Genomic DNA, 27,003 nt, shown 5'->3' on the forward strand with positions numbered 1-27,003 from the left:
GTTTTGGACAGTCACATCAACATCTCTCATTTACATTCTTTTAGTTAAAGTAGAAAACTGCCATGATTGATGAAAGGCAGCAACTACTTTTCAAATAACATTACTGAAGTGAGGGAAAACATTGAGGCACTCTATTCTAGTCATTATTTTGTCATTTGATTTGGAGTTCTCAAAGTGACAAATCATTTGATCTCAAGTGTTAAATGCCATAATTTTTGAAATTATAAATTAATATGACTCGCCTAGAGATGACAAAAAAGTATTGTTTTCTTTAGGAAAACAGTCTGTTTTTATGTCATTTGTTGAACAGGGTAACCATATGCTGAATCATAAAAACTAAAAAAGCACTAGCAAGGGGTAGCAAATGTTCTAAAATGAATCACTAAATTAAAGAATAGTTAAGAGTGCATATTCCTTAATTTTGTGTGACCCATGGTATGAAATTAAACCAATGGGGAGTACATAACATGGTGTTTATATCTAAAACTAATAAAAGGATATCAAAAATATTATCTTGGGTTTTTTCCCCTAAAAGCTAGAAACCATATATTCAGACCAACAAGGGTAATTCTTATTTCCCTTGAGTTTTATCTTATCCAGGCCAATCCACTCTCAGAAATATAATTTATAAAAATGGTCCGATAGATTTTAACATTTTAAAATGTTATTTTTGTGTTTGTGCATATGATAATTGTATTAAGGTGAGACAACAAAAACAATCTTGCATTTTTTATGAGTTTAATAATCCATAACCTGCAGGTGAATATTAAGTAACAGGAAAACAAGCAGAAAAATAATTATTGCCTTTTTCATTTACAAATCCTTATCCATCAGGGTAGCCAGCATGGTGATATAACGAAGTAGATTAAAGAACTTACAGTTGTGCTTCCTTTTCAAATCATTGCCAAATACCATTGCAGGTTCAGGAACAATTAAAAAAAAACTAAACAAGTGTGTGATTTTTTTTCCTTGTAACCATCCTGACTTTTGGTGACTGTATTGTTTTGTTTTTTAAAAAAAACAGCTATGTAGAAGATAGTAGGGGAAAAATAAAAAAAACAATTTTGACTCTTTCCCCCAAACATATTGCCTACTGGCAGAGAGGAAGCCTATATAACTTCTCTTTCATTACTACCATTTTCTCATTTATAATGCAAGATAAAGTCATCACTGCAGCAATAAATACTTTCTGAGTATAATCAAGGAATGAAGTCTTATCAATTTAAAAATATCACTGTAACATACAATAGCTTTAGTCCAGTGTTTCTCAACCTTGGCAACCTTGGGGAATTCTGGGAGTTGAAGTCCAGACATCTTCAAGTTGCCAAGGTTGAGAAACACTGCTTTAGTCAGTATTCTAAATCCAGCTCTAGTAAACTCAGCTTTCTGCAATAATCCTTTGGCCTGGATGATTTTCTGGGTGAGCACAGCCCTCTCAGAAAGCAAGATTTCAATGTAGAAGAAAGTCAATGAAGAAAAAAAGGACAATAATTTCTCTACAAATACATGTCTACAAAGATTTTTGCAATATCTTCATTTCTGGAGAGCAAAAAAAAATGTCTTCAGTCAGGAACAAAATCTAAAATGTGAATGTTATGATCCTAATTTGAATATAGAGTCATCTCTGCACAAGCAAAGAATTATTGTTCTTGACAGCCAGCAGCAGCTTCCAGCAAAGGGTTCTTGCTGGTGGAAAGCTGAGTACTTAATTTCTATAGCAGCTCTCTGTGTCATCACATTAAAGATTTAGGATTTCCCCCGTCTTTCAGATCAGATTTTGAGAAATGGACATTGGCAAAAAGAATTATGCTGTGTATGTGTGGCTTTTCCCTATGGATTCAGCCAAATCAAGGACTTCTGTATCCAATCCATAGTTAAAGTGACTTTGTATTTTAATTCATATTTCTCATATCTTCATGCATTTAAAAAGTATACAATTCTATACATGCCAATGGACTTTGAAGCTTAGTGCAGATCACAGCATTGTGATACAAGGTCAGATGTTTTGCTTGTGAATAGCATGGAACTGCAGAAAGACATTTGCTTGACGTCCCTTCCTAGTGAGTGAGAGAATAGGATTCTGACCCACCCAAGAGTTCATCTAATTCTCTTATTGGTTGGAAAGTGGTGGTTGCCAGATCTAAGTTTAGTGATGGTCTTTTTTTTAAATTTCACTTTTGGCAAGAATTGATCTTGGAAACAGGAAAGGGAAATCATATAAACCATAGGAATGCAAATAACAGAAATATGTAACTTGCAAATGGTTTTTACGAGTTCATTTAACTTTGACACATATCACATGATGATCAGAGGTGCTTTCAGAATTACTACAGTAATCCAAGTCATCTATTTGATTTTCCCCTCCTGGGGTATACTTTTCTTTTGAAAGCATGCAGTCATGGCTTGTGGAACAGCTTTGTTATATTCTCAAACCAATTAGGCACACGACATTTGTGCAAAGCATTAAAAAAACAATCACTTCACAAAGTCGACCAGTACAAGCTAAATACCCTTCTGCGTTGATACTGCCATGTTCTCTGTAAGGCTCAGGACAAATATTTTGAAAAATTTTTCTTATGCAGAGACGCACTGTGAAAACCTTCAAAGCAGCCAAACTGCTGGAAGAGTCTGTGCTTTGGCAAATGATTAATTTGGATTTAAATTACAAAACAATTTGAGGTAGAGAAGAGAGCCTTAGTTTAATAAAATTCCAGTCACTGTTCCTACGAATGGATTTGTTTTTTAATTTATGGGACCTTACACTGGAGCTGATTTTGAATTACATAGCATATGTTGATAAGCAATCACTGGGGGATAATTTATAAATACATTTAAGCCCAGCTCTAAAGAAAAATGGAAAAGGGAAGTAATAGATTTTAATTTATACAATTTCTTCTTCAGTAGGCTTTGCCTTCATAGAAATAAGCTATTTAAATCTGTTCTGACATTTATATTGTGAATGTAAGCACAATGTAATTATGACAAGGGTGGTCATGGATCAGAAAAATGGAAAATATTGCAACTGTCTATTCATTTTTCAGCTGGAAGTATGGAATTTTGGAGTAAACATTTTTTTTTAGTACAAATTGGTAAAACATTGTCTATATGACTGCTGAATACAGATAGACCTCAACTTATAACCATTCTTTGTAGGGCTATTCAAAGGCACTGAAAAAAGTGACTTACACTCTTGATTGCCACAGCATCCCATGGTCATATGATCAAAATAAAATCCAGATACTTGGCAGCCAGCATGTATTTTAATGATGGTTACAATGTCCTGGGATCACATGATCACCATTTGTGACCTGCCCTGCTCACTTCCAACAAGCAAAGTCAATTGGGGGGGTGTGTGTGTCTGGATTTGCTTAACAGCTGCATGATTCCCTTAACTGTAGTGGTTCATTTAAGAACTGTGGCAAAAAAGATTGTAAAATTGAACATCTCGTTTAACTTGCTTAGCAATGGAAACTCCAATCCCAATTGTGGTAGTAAAGTTGAGGATTACCTATATTTATCCTGTGCAGCCCAATACAAAATCTTTAATTCATTCATTTCATTAGTACATCAAATATATGTAGGCAACTATCCAATTATTGTCCTAAAAATTTCAGGTTAATCTCACATATCAGAATTTTGTAAGTACTTTGCTAGAAATAAATTGATATATTTATATAATACTTAATTTTTGTGTTCTCCTTGGCCTGACATAAAACACATTTTAAAAAAAAAACCATGGAAAATATTTGCTGATAAAGAAGATTTAATAAAATCCTGTAGTATTTTATTAAAGTATTCTAGCCTACATTTCAAAAGATGGTTTCTGTAGAAAAAAAGAACCTATTTTTATTTTGTAATGAGAACTAAGTGATTCAGCTAGAAGATCAGCTGCACTGGAAGAATACGGAAAGATTCTGGTAACTCAGGGTAATAAGGACTACCAGTTTGATGATAGAACAATACTTTGCTTTCTTGATATATTTGTGTGTAGATTTTAAGTTAAAGAGAGTAAAGAACCTAAGATAAATTATTTGCTGATTAACAGAAACGATTACTAATTACCTTAGAGCTTTTCAGTAATCACTCATGTTGTCACAACTCTAACATAGTTTTCAATAAATTTCAAATATCTATGATCTTGTAGGATCATCAAAATTTTCAAGATTTCTTTTATTATGCATGAGATTTTAGCTATTTAATTTCTGAAAATTTTGCCTAATATATTTAATATTTATTTGGGATATTGTATAATCATGCCTCTTTCCTGGAAAGATTGCTGACTTATTTTTATTGTTACATTTTATATAGTTAGTTCATCACAAGATGTTTATCATCTACAATTTGTTGTGATGGTTTCTATGGGAGACCAATATTCATCCCCAAAATAGATGAATTCTTCATCCTTGGATATTAAATTTAGCATTCATAATTTCACTTAGATAATGTAACAGTAAACTGTTTGGGGTATTCAAGGAATAATCAAATCAAAATATTAATGCTCAAGGATTAAGAAGACAGAATAAATTTTGACAGTATGTTTCATAAATAAATATATGGTTGGTAAATGATATAAGAAAATTTTGGCTGTTTTGGAAGTGAACTTAGGTGTCACTCATTCCCTTTACAATATAAAAATGTAACTTTTCCCTATCATATATTGTATTTTGATTCTAAACATAAGCTAGGTCATTAAATATAGCAGAGTAATTCCACAGATGATCTCCAAGCAGTTTAAATGGGCTGCTATATATATAAAAATAACCCAATTCCATACTAAGTGCCAGTTTTGTTTAAAAAAATCTGACTATAAAACAGTGCAAAAATGTGATGTTCAGTAGTATTTTAACTTGAAAACATTCAGTGTTTCTCCAACCTTCTGAAAGCAAGGAAACAAAAACACTTCTTAATCTGAGACACATTGTGTCCCAAATTTTTCCAGGAAAAAAATCTTTACAGCCAAGATATTTACCCCTGTAAAAATGGGGTTAATAATAGACATGCTTCCATATTCTTAATTACAGCAGTACTTACGTATTGCTCTATAAAACAAATATGCATATTTATCTTAACTTTCTCAGGATTGTTACCCAGAGAACCCTAATTTAGAAAAATTCATTCATATTAAAAACTAAACTTATATTGCATTCTGCCTCTATAAAGGGTTTTGTTTTGTTTATTTATAAAAGCTACAGGTAACACTACCACTAATATTCAGAGTACATTCCAAATAGGAGAAAAAATAATATTTTGAACACACTAATTTTATTATAGTATAGCAGAAGCTGCAGGAAAATAATTACCCATTCAGGCTTCCAGCTTATTCAGTATTGTATACTAAGACTGAGATGGTATGGATTGATTCACCATTTCCAGCATAGTAGCAAATCGTTCTTAATCTTGTGCTATAAGATATCAAGTTCTGTACAATAGGGGACTACGTACATCAAATTAACAAAATATGATTACTATTTAATTGGTAGCAAATGCCAATATGGTTTACAAATGTACTAACACCATAATCTAGTTTTTCTTTAGATCTATCTACATATATATACACATACATACATAGAGACTCATCTTAAAAATAACTAAAGGATAAATTACAAAAAATACAAATAAAGACTTCCTTTGTACACTGAACATATACAAGTAGACAACAATCTAGTATAGTTGTTTTCCTCCAGTAAAACAAGCTTATTCGCTGGCCTGCTGGGTGGGACAATTTCTGATTCTTTTTATACATTATATCGAGCAGGGAAACCAATAAGCTAATAAAAATGTAAATGATCAAGTAGAACAAAGGGGAAAAAATGATGCTCTGGTTTTGATGAGTTTCTCAGGATCTCATGAAGAGTAAATAAAGAGAAAGGCACAAGACTCAGATTTCATTGATAGTCCTCTCAGAAGGACAGTATTCTGAAGTGCCTGGAGATGACATGTAGAATGACTGTGTTTTCCTTTTTAATCTGGCTCGTTTGTTAGCCAGAGAGAGGCTGCGGCGGCTTGAATTGATTATTTCTGAAATGAACTTCTTGCAGTCCACACACACCTCCATGGTGCTCCAGTCCTCCATGAGTTCTTTTGGAAAAAATGGTTCTTCATTTGACTTATCTACCGACTTTGACTTTGAGGATAACCTAAAAATAAAAGAACAGGTCTGATATTATTAATACCATTTGTCTTTCCAATTGTGCTAAAGAATTTCAGAAACCTTTTAAAGTTTTTCCAGTTCTTAACATTTGGAGTAAAGAGAAAGGAGAAATAAAATAAATCACCTGAATTTCTTATGTTCATCGTATTAATTTTTTTGTTTCTGCCTTTGAGTCATTTTTGACTCCTGGTGACTGCCTGGACAAGTCCCTGCAGTTTTCTTGGCATGTTTTTTTGGAAGTTTGTCACTGCCTCCTTCTCAGGACTGAGAGTGAGTGACTGGCCCAAGGTCACCCAACAACACAAAAATAACCAATTTTATATAATTAGAACATTTAATCCCCAGGAAAAAAATTGCTTGTAAAAAAAGACTGACTTAACACATGAATTATAAAAGAAGACAAGTAGGGCTAAGGTATTTCAGTAAATATATTCAAGAAAAAGAAAAATGCAAATTTAATGAAAATAGGATGTAGCTGTGGAATATAAATTAAGCAATTCATATCTTGTTATGCTACTAGCTACTACTGCAGTTTACCAGACACATTTGGAGTTTTTGAAATTCTTGTGGCGTCTTAAATACACAGCATTTTATCTTAAATCATGCTGTGCACGAAAAGTATATTTTCTTTCATTTTACAACATGAAATGACATTTAAAACTGGCTGAGATACAAAATATTACATTCTTCATTTAACCTGAGATTCTCACAGCTACATCACACTCACCTATAAGGAAGATAGAAAGCCAATCAAGGAAGGGTTCCCCCCCCCGCCCAATTTATTACAGTGTCAACAGTATGGCTATCTGTCTGGTAGAGATAAATTTACATTAAATGCAATTAACTCATGGCACCCAGGAAGCAACCCTGTTCCAAGACCAAGATGGCTGAAGTAGAGATGCTTGGATAGCCATAGCATGTGTAGACAAATTATACTGGGATGTGGTAGCATTGCCCCACATCCTAAAAAATCTTGTTACATGAGAGACTGAGGGAAAGAGCACCCCATTTCAAGAATAAGGCAGATGTTCTCACTGGAGAGAACAATCCTTGGGTGAAAGACCCATTTCCTTACTAAGACGATTCCTATGGAATGTCAGACAGATGGTTTCTGATAGATATGTGGTATTATGTGAGCTTGATATATAGATCACATGATGACTTGTCTATTTGGTATAAAGGTTTCTAGGCATCATGAGTCAGATAGATGTAAATTACTAGACAGTGCAGGGAAGGAACAACGGTCATTTTGTTGGCACCAATAATATAAGGAACTATAGTATGATAGTCTTAAATTTAGGTTGCTAATTACAGACTGTAATCCAAGGCTATCATACTAGTGTTTTCAGAAATGTTACCTGTTCCAAATACAGGACTGGCAGAACTCAGGAGTCTTAATGTATATGAGATGATGGTGTCAGGCACAGGGATTTATACAAGTCAAGATTCAAATAGGTTTATATATGCACAAAAACTTTCCAAGAAGGATGCTTTAGTTGCCTGCCTTCTTCACAGAACATTATGTTGTACTTCACAGAATGTTGCTCTGGAAGTTGTTAACAGGAATGGGAAGAGGAGCTGTCCTTTTGAGATCTGCCTAGGAGTTTGTTAAAATATTGTTTATTTTAAGATAGGGAAAACATTTAGACCATAACTTCTAGAATTCTTTCCCAGCCTTTAGAAATAGCTATACTCTGGATCCTGTGACTGGGCAGGAGATAGGCGTGGGAATGGGGTCTTAGAATTGAAGTGTTGGGAATATTTCAAGTGACTGACCAATTGCCTCTTCCATATTGGGAGGGGAAATTCCAAGATGTGAATTTATCTGGAATATAGTCTCTGGTTAAATCCAGCCATTTTGAACTCTGTATTTCTAGCTTCTTCTCCACTTCTAATTTCAGTTAGTTGCATTAATATCCATTAATTTGGAAAGATGAAAGGGGAGAAAGAAGAAAGAAATGATTCTCTGTCTCTCTCCCCCATTATTAATTGTAAGCATAACTTACCTTGGTATGCCCTTTAGTGACCTATGATGGCTGATGGGAGTTTTATCAGGTCTCATAAAGCTTTCTCCTTTTTGTAAAGCAGAAGGTCCCAGGGAAAAAATTGGAAGGGTGGAATATGGCTTTGATGGTAGGCGCATCTATCATAAAAGCAGGGGAACAATGGTGAGATATAATTGCCCTGAAACTGCAAATGCCATACCATTTATAGTACCCTGCTCCAATATATTCTCAATAATATTGTATTGACTTTATGAATTTTAGTAAAATGTTGTAACAAAGCTTTCAGCTATTTTGCAAGTATAATATTCCAAAAGCAAGTGCAGACTCTCATATTCACAACTCATCATTAAACTTCATTGCATGACATTTGACCCCTAACAATATCTGATTCAAAAAAAAACCTCTTATGTTGTTTTAGGGATAAAATTGGAGAAGGATAAAATTAGAGACGGAATACTATATATACTATCTTGAATTCCAAAAGAAAAGGCAGAATTTAAAACTAACAGATAAAAATAAAATATTTAAACAAATAGAAACAGTTTAATAAACAGATTTTAGATTGTTCTTCTTAAACTTACTTTTTTACAGCATTGTGAACATACAGGCCTACAACATAAAAAAAGATTGGCTTTCTTAGTTCAAAGTAAAATTGTCTATATTGCATTTTTCTTATAAAACTATTTTAAGAGTTATGTAGTATTTTTTAATTTCCATGATTATTTTATTGTTCAGCATGAATAAAAAACACAGAAAAAAGCCAGAAGACTGTAACTGGATACAGAAGCTCGTGTGTGCTTTCTAGATCCACTCCAGCTTCCCACGTGGGCTATTAGTTCTCCTGTTCAAACCAAGTTTGCCTCACTAGGTGATTTAACTTGTAGAAACTCTTTGGAAATAAAGAGGAGAAACCTCAAAAGCCAAAATGAACATCTTTCAAATAGTATGCTCACAGATTTGGGTAATATTTCACAATCTAAAACCAGAAATGGAAGAAACAAAAATCTGCTGAAATTATCTTCTCCTAAGAAAATTTAGAAACTGGACAAAGATTTTACTTGAGATTACAGCAGACTATTATTTCAGAAAGTAGAAAGCAAATTATAAATGTGTATTATGAAAAGTTCAGAGGAGGGTTACTGTTCAGATCAATATAACAATCAGGTACAGTATAAATGCATGCAGTTTGTATACAGGCTTACAAGACCAAGACCGTTAATCTATTTTCTGAGTAAAGATATATCTTGCTATTTATTCATTTTATATTAGCTGGCATGAACATCATGCGCCATAATTAGCATTGTTAGCTGCAAAGGTTTCCAACTTGTATCTCTGAAGGTGCAAACCTTTAATCTGTTCAAATTCTTCTTTACTCTCCAAAAATTATCTTTTCTCCTTCCTTTCATATGCAAAACCAATAATAACAAATTCTTTTAAAATGGTTTAATAAGTACTTCATTTCTATCATTGTATTATTCAGCAATTTTTAATAACAGCCATGTGCTTACCTTTTACAAAACTGACAAGTATAGGACCAAGTGAAGAAAGAAAATCTTCTTGTGCGACAACAAAAACAGAGCTACAAAAATTGGGAATAAGATAGCCTATTAATATCTGTAAACAAACCTCAGCAGATACATTGCGTAATCAAGTAGTTGTATACTTAATTTAATCACTTTAATTACATTTATTAAAATAAGTTTTTCTCACTCTTTATAAAATACTCATTAAATGTTTTTATAATCCTTTGCTAACTGACATATCATCTTCTATATTAAGCATTTTAACAGCATAATAGGGAAGCATGCTGACAAAGAAGAACTACCTTTGAGTTCAAGAACTGGATTCAAACTTATGCTCTGCAGAATTCTATTGGTGTTTGAGAAGATGAAGATGGTGATTTATATACTGATTTTTGTTCTTTTCCTCTATGAATCTTGGCCAATGCTTCATATATAAAGCTACTCCAGAAGGCTGAATGATATTTGGAACAAGATATGATAAGATCTGCAAAAATCACTGTGGTGTCCCCTATTGAACATTTGTTAAAAGGCACTCTTCTATTTTCAGAAGAATAAGTGTCAATTTACAGATCTAATCTTTTCCTTTTGTACAAATATTTGAACTCATCTCTGCAAATTTTAACTTCCTGTGTTTGATAATTTCTTTTCCATACGCCGCTGTTCATATCTGTGGAAAATCAACACAATTAATTAGCTGTACCTTTCCCTTCTTTAGGGCAGTATAGACATCTTTGTATTGTTGATATTTCTCTAGTTCTGCCTTTACCAGCACTTGACGGATATGCATTACTTCTTCCACTGTGAGAGCCAGGCATTCCACCGGGTAACAAAACTCCTCCTGAAAGGAAAAAGAAAATCAGCTGTCTTTCTCAGAGAATTTCTCAGCTATCCGTGTAAAGAGCCAGCCACCTGGTTAGTAATTTTAAAAGAAATAGATTTTATCATCAATATCAGAGAACATTTATATGATCACAAGCATCAAAATAGCAAAGACTTCAGATATGCAGGCTAGAGAGGTTGTCCCTGAAAAAAGCCTTTGATGGTTATTAAGCCAATTATTATGATGGTGTCTTTGATACCTTAAGATGCCTAGAGAAGCCAAAGAAACAGTTAGTAATCCAATCCAGAAGAAATTTTTATTCTGTGGTATTTTTTAATACAATAAAATTATATGTATAATTTTCTTTATAGAATATTTAAACAATTAAAGTTGCAAATTTGTACACCTTGTACTCCTGCTGTTAGCATGAATATCAATCCATTACAATTTGTTATAAGTAGTATATAGATCTTTTTTTCAACAGTAAAACACCATAACAGGTTAATATTGAGTTGACTAAATCACCAGAATTGTTATACCACGGAATAAAAATGCACATCCCAAATTCCCCTCTTTCATAGATTCTTGCCATAGATTTTGTTGAAAGACAGAATTCTTGCCCTAGCTAAATTATCTGTTGCAAATAATTTGGTTTCTATGTTATATAAAATGATATGCTAACATTATTTTACTCTGTGAAAGAAAGACTACAGGTTGGGAGCAAGAGGAAAATGAATAATCAATAGTCTGCAGAAGTATTAGGACATTCATTCATAAGCAATTGCTTATACCTCTTAGGAAAAATGGTACAAATTCATATTATAAATGCAACATAATGCTGCAAAATCCAACTAATTAGACTAACAATACGATGCTATTTCAAGGAGCTTATAATTCTGTCTTTCAGTTCAGAAAAATTTACAGTGCAGAACTAGTAAAGAGAGTATACCACGGCCACCATATTTTAAGAACAGCTGTCTTACCTATCTAAAAATGGACCTCAAATACAAACTTTATCTTGCTCAAGATGCTTACAAATTGTGCCTTTTCTACCATTAATTTATTCATACTGAAGATGATGTGACTTCAGAGTCAAAATTTAGTGTGGTTTGTTTGCTATACTATATTAACCTTAGTATTACACTGGAAAATGCTATTTTCTCCTACCACATGCTAAAGTCTTCATGTTTTATAGGTGTTTATAATTTTTCATATTTTGCTTTCAGTTTTATTTATTTACTGCTTTGACAGAATTATCTAACTTATTTTAAAATAGTAATTTCTTTAGTGTTTTAAATTTCCATCACGTGTCTAGTCATGGACTCCAAAACTCTATTGAGGTTTGCTAGGATATATATGATTATCCGGAAAGAAATCAAAGAATATGATGGTAGGATTCTTTATATTAAATGTTGATATTCCATAATCCAAAATGATTTACCACTAACATATTTTAAGGATTGTTGCCTTAGTATGAAGCAATCCATATCTGAATGCCTTGCTCAATCACTGACACTAAACTATGAAAGTCCCTCTCCAAAAAAATATCATTGTCCTTCCTCCTATCTGATAATTATTAAATACTGTAGTTATATTCAACTATTTAAATGATTGGTTTAAATTATTAAACAACTTGTCTTTTGCTGCTTATTTCATAACTTCGTTTAAAAGTCCAATGCCCTTTAAGAATTAATTAGAAAAATTGTGGGAATAGGAATTGTCCTCTTCTTATCTGTTTCCCAATGGTGTTTCTTCCCAAGCTACAACATGGTCCAACAACTTTCATGACTAAGTACGGTACATATTCCATCAAATAAATAATGTATGAATATATTAATGTAAATAGTGGTATCATTGAGAAATTACTAGCTTTTTCATTTTTTTCATTCATAAAATACCATCAAATTATAAATTCATAGCTTTTTGTCTTAGAAATATGATTTTTTTTTTAAAAAGTGCTTCTTTAAGTGAATATAACACCAGTATGAAAATGAGAAGCCATGTTTGGAAATGTTTAGTACAGAGAGGACATGTGAGAGTAAGTTGCTGCTTTCTATCAAACTGATCAACTCAGCTCTTTCTCCTGGCCTTATTATATCTAATAAATTATTAAAGTATAAATTAATACTTTTTGCTAATATTTATTACATGTTACACTGGACAATTGAAATGTTTCATGTTATAATGGTAAAGCTATAACCATGAAGTATGACGCGATATTTTCTAACTAATTTTTAGTTCTTTAAATCTTGAATAAAATGTTTCATCATGGTCTTCTCAGTATAGCCTCACTGATGCTTATTTTGAATAGCATGTTACCAGAGTGTTTGTTCTCTTGCTGAAAGCCCGGCTGTACTTCAACCTCTTCACATGTACATATTGATCCCAACATTCATTCAAAACAATTGTGCTTGTTGTGTGGATACTAGAGAAAGGAGACGTGATAAAGACACTCTTGTTTCAAAACAGGAGTGACCTATATGCCCGGTGGCTTCATATAAATCTGTCTGCTAAACCCTTCATATAGGAATAATCTATATTTAAACCTTCAATTATCCAGCCACTCTGGCTATATCTTAAAAGCATTTTGAAGTACTACTAGAATTTTACAATGAAAACTAATAGAGAGCAATTCTTTAGAAAGTTCTCCAACCTCACAGAATATTAGGATAGTACTGTTGCTAAGACTTTTCTTCTAAAATATTATTGTATTATTGATAATAGACTTAGATCATTCCTGACGCAGCTGAACTAATATTTCTTTTTCATTAGAGGTAATTCAAGCAGCTGTTTGCAGGATGGATACAGTAGTTACCAAGCTAAAAATCCTCAGACAACTCTGAACTAGTTTATTATTATACTGTAAACTACAGAGGAATAATTTCTATTAAATAACACATAATAAATATATTCATAGTTTGCAAGTAAAGACTATAGTGAAATAACTATAGTGAAATAAAAAAAAACTTTATAATGATAACGCCCAACGTATTTGTTTATTTTTGGTCCAATCCACTGAGAAAAATGCAGTAATTTGTGTAAAAATGTTCAGCAATGTTCAACTATGTTGACATGAACTCATAAATGTTAATTGTAAATTTTACCATTTGTAAATCTTAGTTTGGTTAAGCTTTCATTTAATGTTTGGCATTTACAGTTATCTGTATGTAAATACACATTAAAGATTAATTTATAATGTGACAACTTGGCCCAAATTGACATGTATGATTTTATGAACTTGAATACATTCTTAATTTTTCTAAACTATTTCTCTACTCTTGATATTTGTTTTTTTAACTTCTAAAAAGTTAAGATCGTAAAAAACTCCTCTCTAATAAATTTCTGATGTTACATTCTAGTTTGATTATCTTTTCCAGACATTTTCAACTTCCAAGGAAATTGATCAGTGAATCTAGGCATGCACAAAAGAGTTCTGCAGGCACCGAAATCAATTTTAATCAGAATCCAGTGAATCCTAAACAATTAATGTCTTGCCACAGCTTAGGAATCTCTTCCCATTTGGTGGGAAGGAAAGATTTCTAGGACAGATTTACAAAGCTCACAGTAGGAGGCAAACCTTTGAGGCTTTCCACTGGTTAAAAACTCTTTCACATAGATAATACACAGTTCTGGCCAATCCAAACAAAGCTGCTTCAAAAGGATGAGAACTAAGCTGAGAAGTTGTATGTATGGTTGAAAAAAGGGTCTTCCTTGGAACCTGAACATTAGATAGGAAGTAGAAAAAGGAATGCTAAACATAAATAAAACAGTTGTCTACTATTTTAGATAATATAATCCCAGCATTCACATTTCATTCTTTCTTATTAGGAAGTCAGCTCAATACAACCAGAACTACTGTAGGACATAACACAAGCTCCCTGCTAATTCTGCTGGAAGAACCCATTCAACTTTCTTTTCAGTGGAAATGAAGATTATTTAAAGGTGGGATTTCTTTCACCAGAAGATAACAGTGACAATCCATCAATCCTGAGGGAAGGAATGAAGAAGGAGGATGTTAAATTTAACATAGGATAATGTGACCTTATCTATGCCATTTTCTTTACACTTTGAGAAACTGTAGGCTTAAACTTGTAGTATTCATTTTCTATTTTTTCTTAAATATAATTTTAATGGTACTGATAGTGAAAGAGTTATTCAATTATAATTAATAAATTGTTATAAAATGATATTTATGGCTTTTCCTAAAAACAAAAAATACATGTGATATCAGTTATTTTCCTAAGAAGAAAGCATAAATGCAATAGGTATATATTTACTTTTGAACAGCATAGTATAATTTTTTTAATTGCCATTTTGCATAACAGGATTCATCGCCCTGAACAAACACAACAATTACTGGCATAGGACTATATTAATTATGTCTATTCCAGTTAAATGTGCTATTTGATCTTTAAAACTTTAAACAGATTGCATTCTGTCTATGCAGATTTTGGTCTCAACTCTAGTTGACTTCTGGAAACTATTTTAAGTTGGAAGTTTTTTATTGGATATTTGGGCTCTGGCACCAGGTTTGCCTATTTTTGAATGTTGGGTTTTTTATATTTTCAATTTTTATCAATATTATTTTGATAAATATGTTTTTAATAATGTGATTTGCTATGAGTCTTTACAGAATTGTGACAGGATACAAATGTGCTTAATTGAGGGTTCAGTTTCTTCCATATTTGTAGCCCTAAAATACATCCAAATAGAAATCTGTAGGGAACCACTAAGAGCTGATAAAAAATAAAGTTACAGAATATCATAATATTACAATAACATGTTTGGTGAGCAGGTGAGAGGCCTATCAAGCCTAAAACCATTGTAAGTTCGGGTACTAGAAAATTCTTTCAGGAAGTATTGATTTAAGCTGAAATTTTAATCATTTCAGTCATTGCCTCCTGGGAATGTGGGAATTTTGGCAAATCACTAAGAGGATTGAGTAGATTCTGCTGCTTTGTGATCATTCATTCTATTTTAAATTTGTTAACATATTATAATTGCCTTGTTTTTAAGGAAACCAATATATAAAATGTTTAAAATAAATAAATACTTACAAGAAGTTGTCTCATTCTCATAAGACCAAACAACAACAGAAATATGGGGTTTTCCTTTCAGTACAAGATATAAAATATGAAATTATTTCTTATTCAGGAACTTCTGTAGTTTTAATTTTTAATTAACATTGATTATCCCCTCCCCCTATTTGTACCCCATTCCAAGAAACTGATTTAGCAAAGCAAATGCCATGTGTGATACTGATGCTGCTCTGATTGCTCTTACAGCAATCTTGACCCCCAATGGGATCTGGTAGATGGCAGTGCCATCCTTTGTTGGCTGAATGAAGGACTTTTCTAGCTTGTTCCTCTCAGAACAGACAAGAGAAAGAAGTCCAGAATAAAAATCCAGAATTGTTTCTGAGATCATGCCACACAAACCCTGGCAAAAAGTATCAATATTTTTTTAGTCTAAAGTACTTTTTGAGATAAGACACCAGAAATAATTAATTTATATTATCATGTGGCTTGTTTTCTAACAATCCACAATTATGAAACATTCTGACTTGTTTTATAAAAACACAGGTAGTTATAAGTTTTATTATATTCAGAGTTCTTGCTCTACTTTCATTCAAGGACTAAAATAAGAATATAATTGTCAAATAGTATTACTTCTGCTAAAACAAACCAATTTATAATCTGACTTTTTCTATTGATAATATTTTTAGGATCATTTAAGAAAAAAACATGATGGGTCTTATAAATCCACAGACAACTTCTAAAATTATATGATTTCTTTAAAAGAAAGCACATTTCACAGCATATCTATTAGAAACATCAGATATTCAGAAATGATATTTTTTCCGTAATTGGGTCGCCATTAAAAATAACTTTTATGTAGTACATAAGAAATAACTGCTACACAAGTTTTTTTATATTTCTGAATGCCTGCATAGCTATACTTCAAAGAACTATTATTCACATAAAGCTATTTCTTAGAAAATAATCTGCATATGGAACTGACAAGTGAGTTTAAGATTATCTAGGATCAGAAAATGAATTCAAGCTAAAATGCAATTGATTTTTGCTCTGCTCTATGAATTAATGATGGAATGCAAGTTAACTTCAGCATGCTAAAAAATTGGCATCCAAACCAGATCCTCTTGAGCCAATGCAGAATAATAAGGCTTTTATTAAAACCAAGCACACGCCTCTTCCTAAACCTGAATTGTTTCACTCTTTTATCAATTTTAAGAATTCTTTTTACCCCAAAAATGATATTACTTATAAAAATACAAGGTTTTGGCATTCTGCTAGCTCCTAAAATAGGCATGTCATTCCCTTAGGACAACTTTGTGTTATTGGTATCTACTTTCAGATAAAGTCACCTAATTGAATGTGCTGTATTTTCTTTTGATCCTTAAATAGATTCAATAATACTATATGACTACATGGCATTTGGTGGCTCTTTAAACATAATACAAAAACACTTCTCAGCTTTGAACAACAGATTAAAAATATGCAAAAACAGCAGCCAAAAAAATCATTTTCATGTACCATATAGAAGACATTTTAGTTGGAGACATATTAATTTTATTAGCAAGTTTAAATAAGAACATTAGCAATTAGGCACAACATTCAAATCCTGAATTTAAAAGTTCAGAGTTATTTCATAACATCTTACTTTCAACTTACAGGAAATAAAATTCAAGAGCTGTTCCAAAGTCTTACAATTTTGAGCTAAGGATTTCTCACAGCATTTTTTTTACATATGGATTTTCTTCTCTCAGTGCTGGAACCACTCTGTTTGACCATTCAACCAATGATGAATTTGATCTACTACAATACTTACAAGGGATCTGGAGCTCTGTTTTGTGGGAGGCAAGAACTGCCGGACGTTTGTTGGCGTTTCCTTCTCAATAGAATGTCGTCTCTGAGGTGGTTGTCTCCTTTCTGGCTGTGGTGTAGATGATATTGGCAAGAATTTTGGAGGCACTATAAATTTGATAAGGATGAATTATGTTCAGATTTTGTAAATTAATATTTTAACGATACCTGTAATTATGTCATTCATCTAGAATGAAAGTACCATCATATACAGTGGATATATCATATATCATATATCGTATATTGTATATCATATATCATATCATATTGCATATTGCACGTATACACAATAATAGCTCTCTTAATCCATCCAGGTTCAAAATGTTTCTATTGTTGCAGGAAACCTCACCCTTTTTTCCAGATGTGGTCTCCAGAAACACATCTTCCATCTGGGAGGGAGAAACACTACCACTGCTGGCTGATTTGGGTATAGACTCCTCCTGGAAATAATAAAATATGGCAATCAGCTGTCTCCCTTCTCCTTAATTGGGAAACACTATAAACAATATGCAGAAAAATATAGCATAATGTTTAATGATGCAGTATATGGAACTATACATGATCACCTGGTCATATTAATGAAAATGTTTCTAGAAAACAAAATATCACTATTTCTTGAAACAGCAGAAAATATTATAGAGGCCATACAATAGGTTGATAGCTATAAGTTTCTTGTCCATATGTGCAAGCCTCATAAATTAAAAGCAATTCAGTGGTGTACTATAGATATCAATAGTACTTATGTTAAAGGAGCATTCATACTGGGATTTTGTACAATCAAGGGTGAAGTGATAGCAAAGTAGACCAACTGAATGCAAAATGTTATCAACATCAGGAACACAACCTAATCCAAGGTTATTTATTTCACATAGATGGTTTTCCTAATATCTTCTAGCCAGAATTGGATAGTGACACACAGACCAAATCTGCTTTTGACATCACAAAGATCTTTGAGTTTTAAACTTTTGCACTCTAATTTTATAATTTGGTTTTAATCTTAACAGTAGTCATTAGAATGAATTGGATAAAACCACATTTTGTTCAAAATGATTTGAAAAGTACTTTTACCAAATGTACTATGCAATACTTTAAAGCAAAACAAGTTTCAATGTGACCAATAAAAGCAGTAAATGGAAATGAACCCATTATAGGTAGTCCTCAACTTATGACTGTAATTTAGCCTGGATTTACGCCCTGGTTTTATTATCATTTTTGCAGTGATAATTAAGCAAATGTGGCAATCGTCAAGTGAATGCATTGTTTGGCAAGTGAATACAGTGGTGGTTAAATAAGTCTATGGTCCACAATGGGTGTTTTTTTGCCAGAAACCAGAAGTAAACATTATTTTCCAATAAAAAAAAAGAGGTCATAAATTGAAGTCATGTGAGTGCAGGATATGGCAATTGCAAATGCAGGCTGACTGGCAAGCGCCCAAAATACTATCACTTTACCGCAGAAGGAAACTGCTGAAACTTCAAATCTGGGTTGTAAGTAGTTTTGGGGAGGTCTGTCATAACTTGAATGGTTGCTAAATGATCAATTATAAGTCAAGGACTATCTGTAAAAATCTAAAACTGAAGGAATGTATTGTTGCTATGCATCTTACCTCTGAATCTGAGCTACACAGTTCAGCCAAAGTGGGAGCTTTCAAAAGTCTCTTCCGCTGCACCGTTAATTTTGTTGTTGTACCTAGACCATTTACCTTTGCTTTGGATTCCAAGCTGCCATTCGCTATACAGCTTTCTAATAGGTTTTGGGAGGCTGCTGATGTGGGTACATCTAAAAAAGGCATGAAAAACAGCATGAATAAGCACTACTACTCTGGTATTTATCTTTTCCCCTAAAAATTACAATTATGTAAAAAATTGAGATGTGACAGAAAATCAGTTTTGAGATCTAAAGTTTGGAGATTTTTTTTTCCAAATGTGAAAAAAAATGTGGTTACAAAATGAGACACTTTATACATGGGGAGGGGGGTAGGCCCCATTTCATAGGACCCTCTCTGTCTCCTACACACACAGACATGTCTTTTAAATCTGAGTTGCAATCCTTTCAAAAGTGATTTGCAAAGTGTTCTGAGAAAAGGCAGGAGAGTTTTCTTATTATCTTATTCGCATCTCAAGCTTCTGATAAGTAGTTCTTAAAATCAAACTGATAAAAGCTATACCAGTGCTGCATAGATACTTTGATATTAAAATTATATGGGAAAGCATACAGTTTTATTTTATTGTTCTGTTTTATTGTTTTATTGTTTTTCTGCTTGTGGAACTGAAAAGACTACAAATAAGACATATGATTTCTGTAGGTGATCCTATGTAATCCTAACTCTTATTGGGCAGAAAGTTCTTAACCCCAGAGGTTCCATAAAGAGGTAACAGAATTGGCATTAAGACTTTACTAATCCATTGCTAATTCCCTCTTTCAAAATGAGATATAAACTTAAAGCTTGCACACCAGAGGTGGGTTCCTACTGGTTCGGCCGAGTAGGTAGTAACTTGACCTGCCACGCTCCTGAACTGGTTCTCTCCGCAGTGCCATAGGCGCCGCTATCTTGTTTTTTGCTTATGCGCAGAAGCATTTTTAGTACTACGCATTTAGTACTGTGCGTCCATGCACACAGTGCATCCCTGAGCAAACCGACAGTAGCAGCAGCCTGAACCCATCCCTGTTGTATGAGAATGAATTTTTACATTTTAAATCAACTGCCTTTGTTTATTTTAGTAGAAAATAAAACTCCCTTCAAAGTGTTCATATTTTAATTTTATCCAGTTCATTATATTTTTCTTTGTATGATCAGCAACGGAGATTAATCAGTCAGGCACTTGAAATGGCTGACATACTATTTTAGAAATGAACTTGGTTAACACATCTTGGAAAAGTTTTCTTCAAGTTGACCTTGATTCCTAGAGGTTTCATCGCATATCTTCTTCTTGTTCCTAGCGTATTCCCGCAGATGCAGGGTTTGCTTGAACGCCACTTTGTGTGGTTAGCTGCGTCTCTGGAGTGCAGTCCCAAGGCTTGCATGGCTTTATTGATGGTGTCTCACCATCTCTATTTTGGACACCTGCGACGTTGCTGGCCATTGATTTCTAGTTGGTAGGCAGTCTTGGCCACAGTGGAAGATGCTGTTCTCTGGACATGTCCATACCAGCGGAGCTGGCTTTCTCTCATCTTCTCTGTAATTGCTTCCACACCAAAATGCTGTCGAATGGTATCATTTGTGATGTGGTCAAGAAGGGAGATGCCCGATCATTTGCATTTCCATGGCATAGAGATAGTTTTCAGTCCCTGTTGTTGCCACCCAGCATTCAGTGTCATACAGTGCAACAGGGTGGATGGTTGTCACATATGCACCACAATTTTCTTGATAACTTAATTGCCTTCTTTGGGGGGTCTGTTTCATCTTCTCAGTCTAGCCTAGACCTCTTGGTATTTTGGGGGGGGGGGGTGTTATTGTCCAAGGACAAATCACACACATTCCACTCAGTTCCTGAGCCCAGAGAGATGAACCAGGTTTCATCAAAATCAAAGTACTCACCTAGCCTGCTACGCCTGATCTCATCAGGTGAAACAGGTCTTAGCTTTCTTTCAGATTTTATTTCTTCCAGAATTCTTTCATGGAGGCTACGTGGCCGCGGTGGAGTTGGCTTCAGTTTTCTTGCAGATGCCTGGAAAGAATAATGTAACTCAAAGAAAAATACTGATAATGCTCATCAATTTACATGGCTTTATCTGAATTGCATGTCTATTGAAATAAGATAATGGTAAATTTTTAAGCTACAATTTAAAAATAATAGATTGCTTGCCTACAATATAACTGGTTTTTCAAGCAACCATTGCATATTCATTTAAGTAGATTCTAACTCTTCTTCACAATGCATTAAATGTGTTTTAAATGGGAAAAACACCCCTTGTCTGGCCACTGCACATTCTACAGGTTTGGTTTTCTGGCTAGCTGCCTAATATCTTGAACTGATATCAAAAAGAAGTTCTTTCTTGCAGACCAAAGAAGAGACCTGAGAGGGATGAAGGGAAGGTTATATCAAGGCATAGATGACCACTCAAAGAACCAGAATTATGAATTAGCACCTTGTTTGTCTTTGTAGAGGAAGTTTTAAGAAGAGATTGGGCAATCATTTGTCTAAAATGGTATAGGCCGATGGTGGAGAACCTATTGCACACGTGCCACAAGTGGCACATAGAGCCATTTCGCCCAGGACGCATGGCCTTGCTGGCTCCTCTTCCAGGTTCCTGTGCATGCACGCACACCGGCCAGCTGGCCCTCGCACGCGGGAGCGCTGAAACCCGGAAGCGCAGCGTTTCGACATACATGCTGGGATCCAAACGTCCGGATTTCCATCGCATGCATGCACGATGGCCAGCTGTTCATCAGGCACACACTCACACCAGAAACAGGAAGTTCAGGTGCCGACACGCACATCTGTGCCAGAATACTACTCTTCTGGGTTTCGGTGCTCTTGCACAAACAAAGGCCAGCAAGGCCGCACGTTCCAGGCGGGATGGTTCTGCATGCCATTTCTGGCACACGGATTGGCACACAGTGACAGAAAAGGTTAGCCATCACCCGTATAGGGTTTCCTGTTTGAACAGGAGGTTGGACTAGAAGACCTACAAGTTCCCTTCCAATTTTGCTCCTCTGTTATTCTGGTATATGTATATCTGATTCACCCTAATGGGAACACATACACAGTCACATTTTCAGATAAGGAACAGATCCTCATATCAGAATAGATGACATAAGCAACAGGCTAAAAGAAATATCAGCTATAGCAGACACATCGAATTGATATTGCATATGGATAGTGCATAAGGCATGTTTCATAAAGGAAGCTGATATAAAACAGCAAAAATATATGAGATTTTATTTCAAAATTTTATTTCTAATGTGTATTAATTTTATATAAATGCATTTGAAAGATGTCACAAGGACATCTTTTATATAGTCACAAACTATATAAAAAAAGAAATCTGTGTTTTCTATATTTTAGGGAAGACTAGGAAAAGCAGTAGAAGAAAGCTGAATATGGTTAAAGTAAAAAGATATAGAAAATTTCTTGTGTTCATTAATTTTGCCCCCTTGTATTCTCCATTGTATTACATACAGGATTTAATGGAGGTCGAGACCGGATAAAGTCCAAGATAATTTCATGGGCACTCTTTTTTAATCGTGGAGGAATATCCCCATTGACCTAAAAGAGAGAAAGAAAAATATCTATTATTTTGCTTCCACATCAGTATCATGCAATCCAAAAGGACACGAATTGTAGATCAAACATCATTGCAGTGGAAACTGAAATGCAGCTCATTGACCACCGGGAGGCAGGCACTATGTAACCAGTTTTATATTATCTGAAACCTGTAAAATATAGCTACCCAGAGGTTCAAAAGGTCTTCGGAAATTGAATTCATGGATTTTGCATTTTAGATTACTCTATATAAAGCATTAGCTTTAGGGGGTATCCTGTGCTCAATGGTCACAGGAAGGGATACCTATAAGTTATTCAATTTTTTTGGTAAAGGATTTTTATAGCTTTCATACAATGAAATAAAATGAACTTCAATTTTATAAACTACCATGTTTCCCCGAAAATAAGACAGGATCTTATTTTCTTTTGACCCCTGAAATAAGCACTTGGCCTTATTTTTAGGGAAGTCTTATTATTTTTGAGGTGCAGGTGGCGGCGAGTATGATCACATCATGGCTGCTGCTGTGTTGCAATATTTTTGGGGAAGGCTTATTTTAACGCATGCGCTCAAAAGCCCAATTGGGCTTATTATCCAGGGAGGTCTTATTTTCAGGGAAACAGGGTAGTGTTCCTGCTGAACAGCAATTTTTGTTAATTTAATATGATACAATACAAAAATCTATGCAACTAGTTTTTCTGTGCCTAAAGAAATAAGGTCCTTTTTCTTCCAAATAGCAGATTCTATAACATAATCACTTTTATTGAAGTCGAGGTGATTTTCAAAACAGCTTGTAAAATTAACTAAGATTCTAATATTTTAAGGGCAAAAATTAAACAAAACAATATAAAACACCTCCAGAAGGCATTAGTTTTTCAAATTAACTAAAATAGTTTTCTCTTTTTTGTCCTTTTTAGTAGTCCTAACATAGTTTAAGGCTATACAAAGAATGATAAAATTTTGACGGAGCTTACCGTAACCTTTCTTAAAGTATAGCGCTTGGATCGAATATCATCCATCAACATTTCATACGGAGTGAGCTGATATTCTATGGGAAGAGGGTTGTACTGACGTTCTTGAACTTTCTTAAGTTTTACACCATTTCGCAAATCTCTCATAACTTGAATCCAAAACTGTGCCTGAAGTAGTTAAGAATAAAAGGTGTATAGGTGATTAAGTTTGTATTATTGTATTTTAAGCTCTACTAAACCTAAATACTTATACTTAAATACTCATTATAACTTCTACATGTATCCTGAAACAAAATGATGCCTCAGTTTTTATAAGCTAGAGTTTATTTTATTGAATATTGAGACAATTATCTTTTTCCAGCTAATTTCCATTTTAGCTAACAGAGCCAATATATCTTTGTAAGCATGTAAGCAGGATAGGAAAGGTTATAAACAAGCAAGCAGTTATTTACATTGTCACATACAATAATCAGTTGCATGTCCTGAAATTAATAGAGCATCTTGGAGTCATGTTTCTTAACTTCAGTAATAATACATTCTTTATTATTTACTTTATAGAGGAAGAACAGATATAATATTAGCCATGATTTTATAGATTTTAGATATATGCATCTTTTAATACATTTGATAGAATCATTTGATATAGATTGTGTTGTCTGTCTATAGGTTTGTAATACAAATCCATTACTTTATTTTAAAAAAGTAATCTTACCCAATCAGCAGTTTTTAATTCATCAAGGTCAGTGCTAGAGTCCTCATTTCTTTCTTTGTCCATTTCCTGCATTTTCTTTAAATTCTATTAATTAAAAGAAAAAAAATTGTTTACAATAGGATCGGTGCCCTACAGATATTGCTGAACTATAACTATTAATTCTACCCAGCATGGTCAGTGGTAAAGGATATTATGCATTATAATTTAGCGACATCTGAAACAATGTCAGCACCGTCAGTTTTAAAAGATTTTAAACTCACATTTAAAAAAATTATAATTATAACATGTTTATTTTGATACTTCCAAACAATGTTTTTAACAGACACAATAAAGAAGATAATATGTTAACACACTGATATGAAAGGTATAGTGAAAGTAGTAAAGGAACAAGATGGTGAGAAGTGAAAAGCTTGAATCTACTTTCAAATCACAAAATGAATTTATATTAAATATATCCATTTAAAAACTAAAATCCAAATAAATATAATCGTAAAAGAGCCCAGTACCAATATTGACAGATTTAAAAGATAATTATATGGTGCCATGGAAATCAAAATAATTATGACAAATGTAATTCACAAAATAGAAGTATAGTATTTGTAATTACAAAAACAATTGTTTTGGAGTGTTAATACTAAAGAACATAAATATATGACATTTTTAAAATGCAAAAAGCCAAATGACTAAGTGATTTGTACATTACTTACCTCTCTAGCACTTTTAATTTTGGCCAAGAATGTGTACAACTCCATTGTTTCAGCAAATAGTGCGCGACATACTGCTTGATAGTGATTTGGCGCATCTGATTGGGTTGGCAGATGGGTAGCGCAAAGCTATGCAAACATGTTACAATAGTATAATGAGTTTTGTTTTACAAAGAAAATATGAATGCCCGATTTATAGTTTAAATATCAGAGAAATGTAATTTTACTTTTCAGTATCACAAAAAAAATTAACCATACTTGAATTATTCTTCATCCAAGAAAATAAAAAACAAATGTTGTTTAACTATACATCATCCAGCAATACCTAGAGCTATTTTGCCCAAGAATATATGCATTAATAAAACCAGTGCTTCTAGAATAAATCCTAATATAATAATTGTACTGAAGGCTTGACTAGTGAGAATTGCAGTAGGAAAAAAACCAAAACAATGGGAGGATTATTTCTCCTCCAGATACATTTGGATCAATATGAACTTAGCAAACTGTTTCCATGATCAGTATCAGCTCAAGAATTTCTTCTTCAAGTTATAAAGCCTGGCAGATTTGTTTTTGACTGTACATTGTTTGTAATTAGTTCCAGATCTTCACTAAATTAAAATATGGTTTAAAGCAGGGGTGGGCAATTAATTTTCCCAATGGGCCACATGAGAAATTGGGATTGTTGTGGAAGACTGCTGTCATTTCCCCATCCTCCCTGCTGACCTCACTCCACCCTCACTCCCAGCCCCACCGCCCCACCACTGCCAAGGGCTGGATAGGAAAGCCAAAGAGCCGGATGTGGCCACCTGGCCGTAAAATGCCCAGGTGTAGTAAACAATCTTTAAGGTTTTGTTTTACAATTAATATGTAAGCAAGACAGGTTTCTTATGCAAAAAGTTCATTTCTGTTCATTTAAAAAAAAGTTTCAAAAAAGGAAATTCTTTGTTTATAAATACAACTAATCAGATAAAGCAAATTAAGCAATGCCAGTCTGAAGCTTCAGGCTATAATCCCGCAACCCAGATCCATTAAAAAGTAAGTTTTCAATTTTGTGTTTTAAAAATAAAATAAAAAAAATTATATGAATATTTTAGTTATTTTAATTTCCAATTTTTTGAGAGTCAAGCTAATATTGATAAAAATTTCCCATGTTTCAATTTAAATGTAGCTCCAAATATAAAGTTGCCAGAGAAGTGCTTATCTTTTCCAAAGAAAATCTCTCTTTAACTGTGAAGATGATAAAATCCCAAAAGTGATTTAGAAATGAGGAAGGTTAGTTCTAGTGTCCATAAATTTGGCCATATCACAGTTGTGAACTCAAGGGAAATCTTGTTAGAAGATTGCAAAAGGGAATCATATGATCCTGGGATACTGCAACCATTATAAATGTGAGTCAGTTGTCAAGTATTCAAATGTAAATCATGTGATATGGGGATGCTGCAATGGTCATAAGTGTGAAAAATTGTCATGTCATTTTTTTCAATGCCGTTGTAACTTCAAACGATCACTAGGTGAACTGTTATAAGTCGAGGACTACTTGTACAGGATAGCATAGCTTTCTTCAATACGCCAAAAAACAAAAAACAACCCTGAATTTAAAACGGCATTCACCAAGAAAGATTAGCCTGAAAAAGATAACACAGAGATACTTAGATACTGTGCAGTTTTTTAGGTGTGCAGCACTTCAGAATAAAAAATTAAAAAGTGCTTGAGTTTACATGAGTGGGCGAACATATTGCCTATCTGCAAACACTTTCTTATTACAGCAGGATGGGGAAAAAAGTGCCTTTTCAAACAAACCTTTTAGAATTATTTTTTTAAAGAATTTTATCATTACTTTATCTGAGTATACTTTTGTAAACCATCAAAGCTATCCAAACTCACTACACATACAGAAATCTTCTACCACGAGCAATATAATAATGGTTTTAAAAAACTATAATTCTCTTGCAGAGAAATTAGGCATCATTTGAGCAAAAAAGGAAGCAAATTATGATTGTTCTTAAAGTTAAAATTTTGCAAGTGCA

General features: G+C 33.4%; 1 protein-coding gene across 5 annotated transcripts in view; it reads right to left on the reverse strand.

Moving 5' to 3' along the window:
- Positions 1-721: 721 nt before the first annotated feature.
- The window catches only part of SPIRE1 (spire type actin nucleation factor 1), a 48,091-nt gene continuing 21,809 nt past the window's right edge, over positions 722-27,003 (reverse strand). Inside the window, exons 4-18 of one of the 5 annotated variants that reach the window (XM_014076475.2) lie at positions 24,980-25,105; positions 24,273-24,356; positions 23,564-23,728; positions 22,508-22,594; positions 20,923-21,052; positions 19,087-19,163; positions 17,734-17,824; positions 17,350-17,492; positions 15,558-15,611; positions 14,078-14,218; positions 10,381-10,518; positions 9,666-9,736; positions 8,739-8,766; positions 8,158-8,294; positions 722-6,137 (exon numbers count right to left, since the gene is read on the reverse strand). In XM_014076475.2, the coding sequence (XP_013931950.2) occupies positions 5,879-6,137; positions 8,158-8,294; positions 8,739-8,766; positions 9,666-9,736; positions 10,381-10,518; positions 14,078-14,218; positions 15,558-15,611; positions 17,350-17,492; positions 17,734-17,824; positions 19,087-19,163; positions 20,923-21,052; positions 22,508-22,594; positions 23,564-23,728; positions 24,273-24,356; positions 24,980-25,105 (1,731 nt within the window). In that variant the 3' untranslated portion in view covers positions 722-5,878. Of the gene's footprint in view, positions 6,138-8,157; positions 8,295-8,738; positions 8,767-9,665; positions 9,737-10,380; positions 10,519-14,077; positions 14,219-15,557; positions 15,612-17,349; positions 17,493-17,733; positions 17,825-18,990; positions 19,164-20,922; positions 21,053-22,507; positions 22,595-23,563; positions 23,729-24,272; positions 24,357-24,979; positions 25,106-27,003 lie in introns of all 5 variants that reach the window. The other 4 variants (XM_014076473.2, XM_014076474.2, XM_087707308.1 and 1 more) reach the window with 4 other exon arrangements.

Source organism: Thamnophis sirtalis, unplaced genomic scaffold, assembly GCF_051295495.1.
Source record: "Thamnophis sirtalis isolate CommonGarterSnake01/CBP01778 unplaced genomic scaffold, rThaSir2_p1.2 scaffold_2, whole genome shotgun sequence".
Taxonomy (NCBI): domain Eukaryota; kingdom Metazoa; phylum Chordata; class Lepidosauria; order Squamata; family Natricidae; genus Thamnophis; species Thamnophis sirtalis.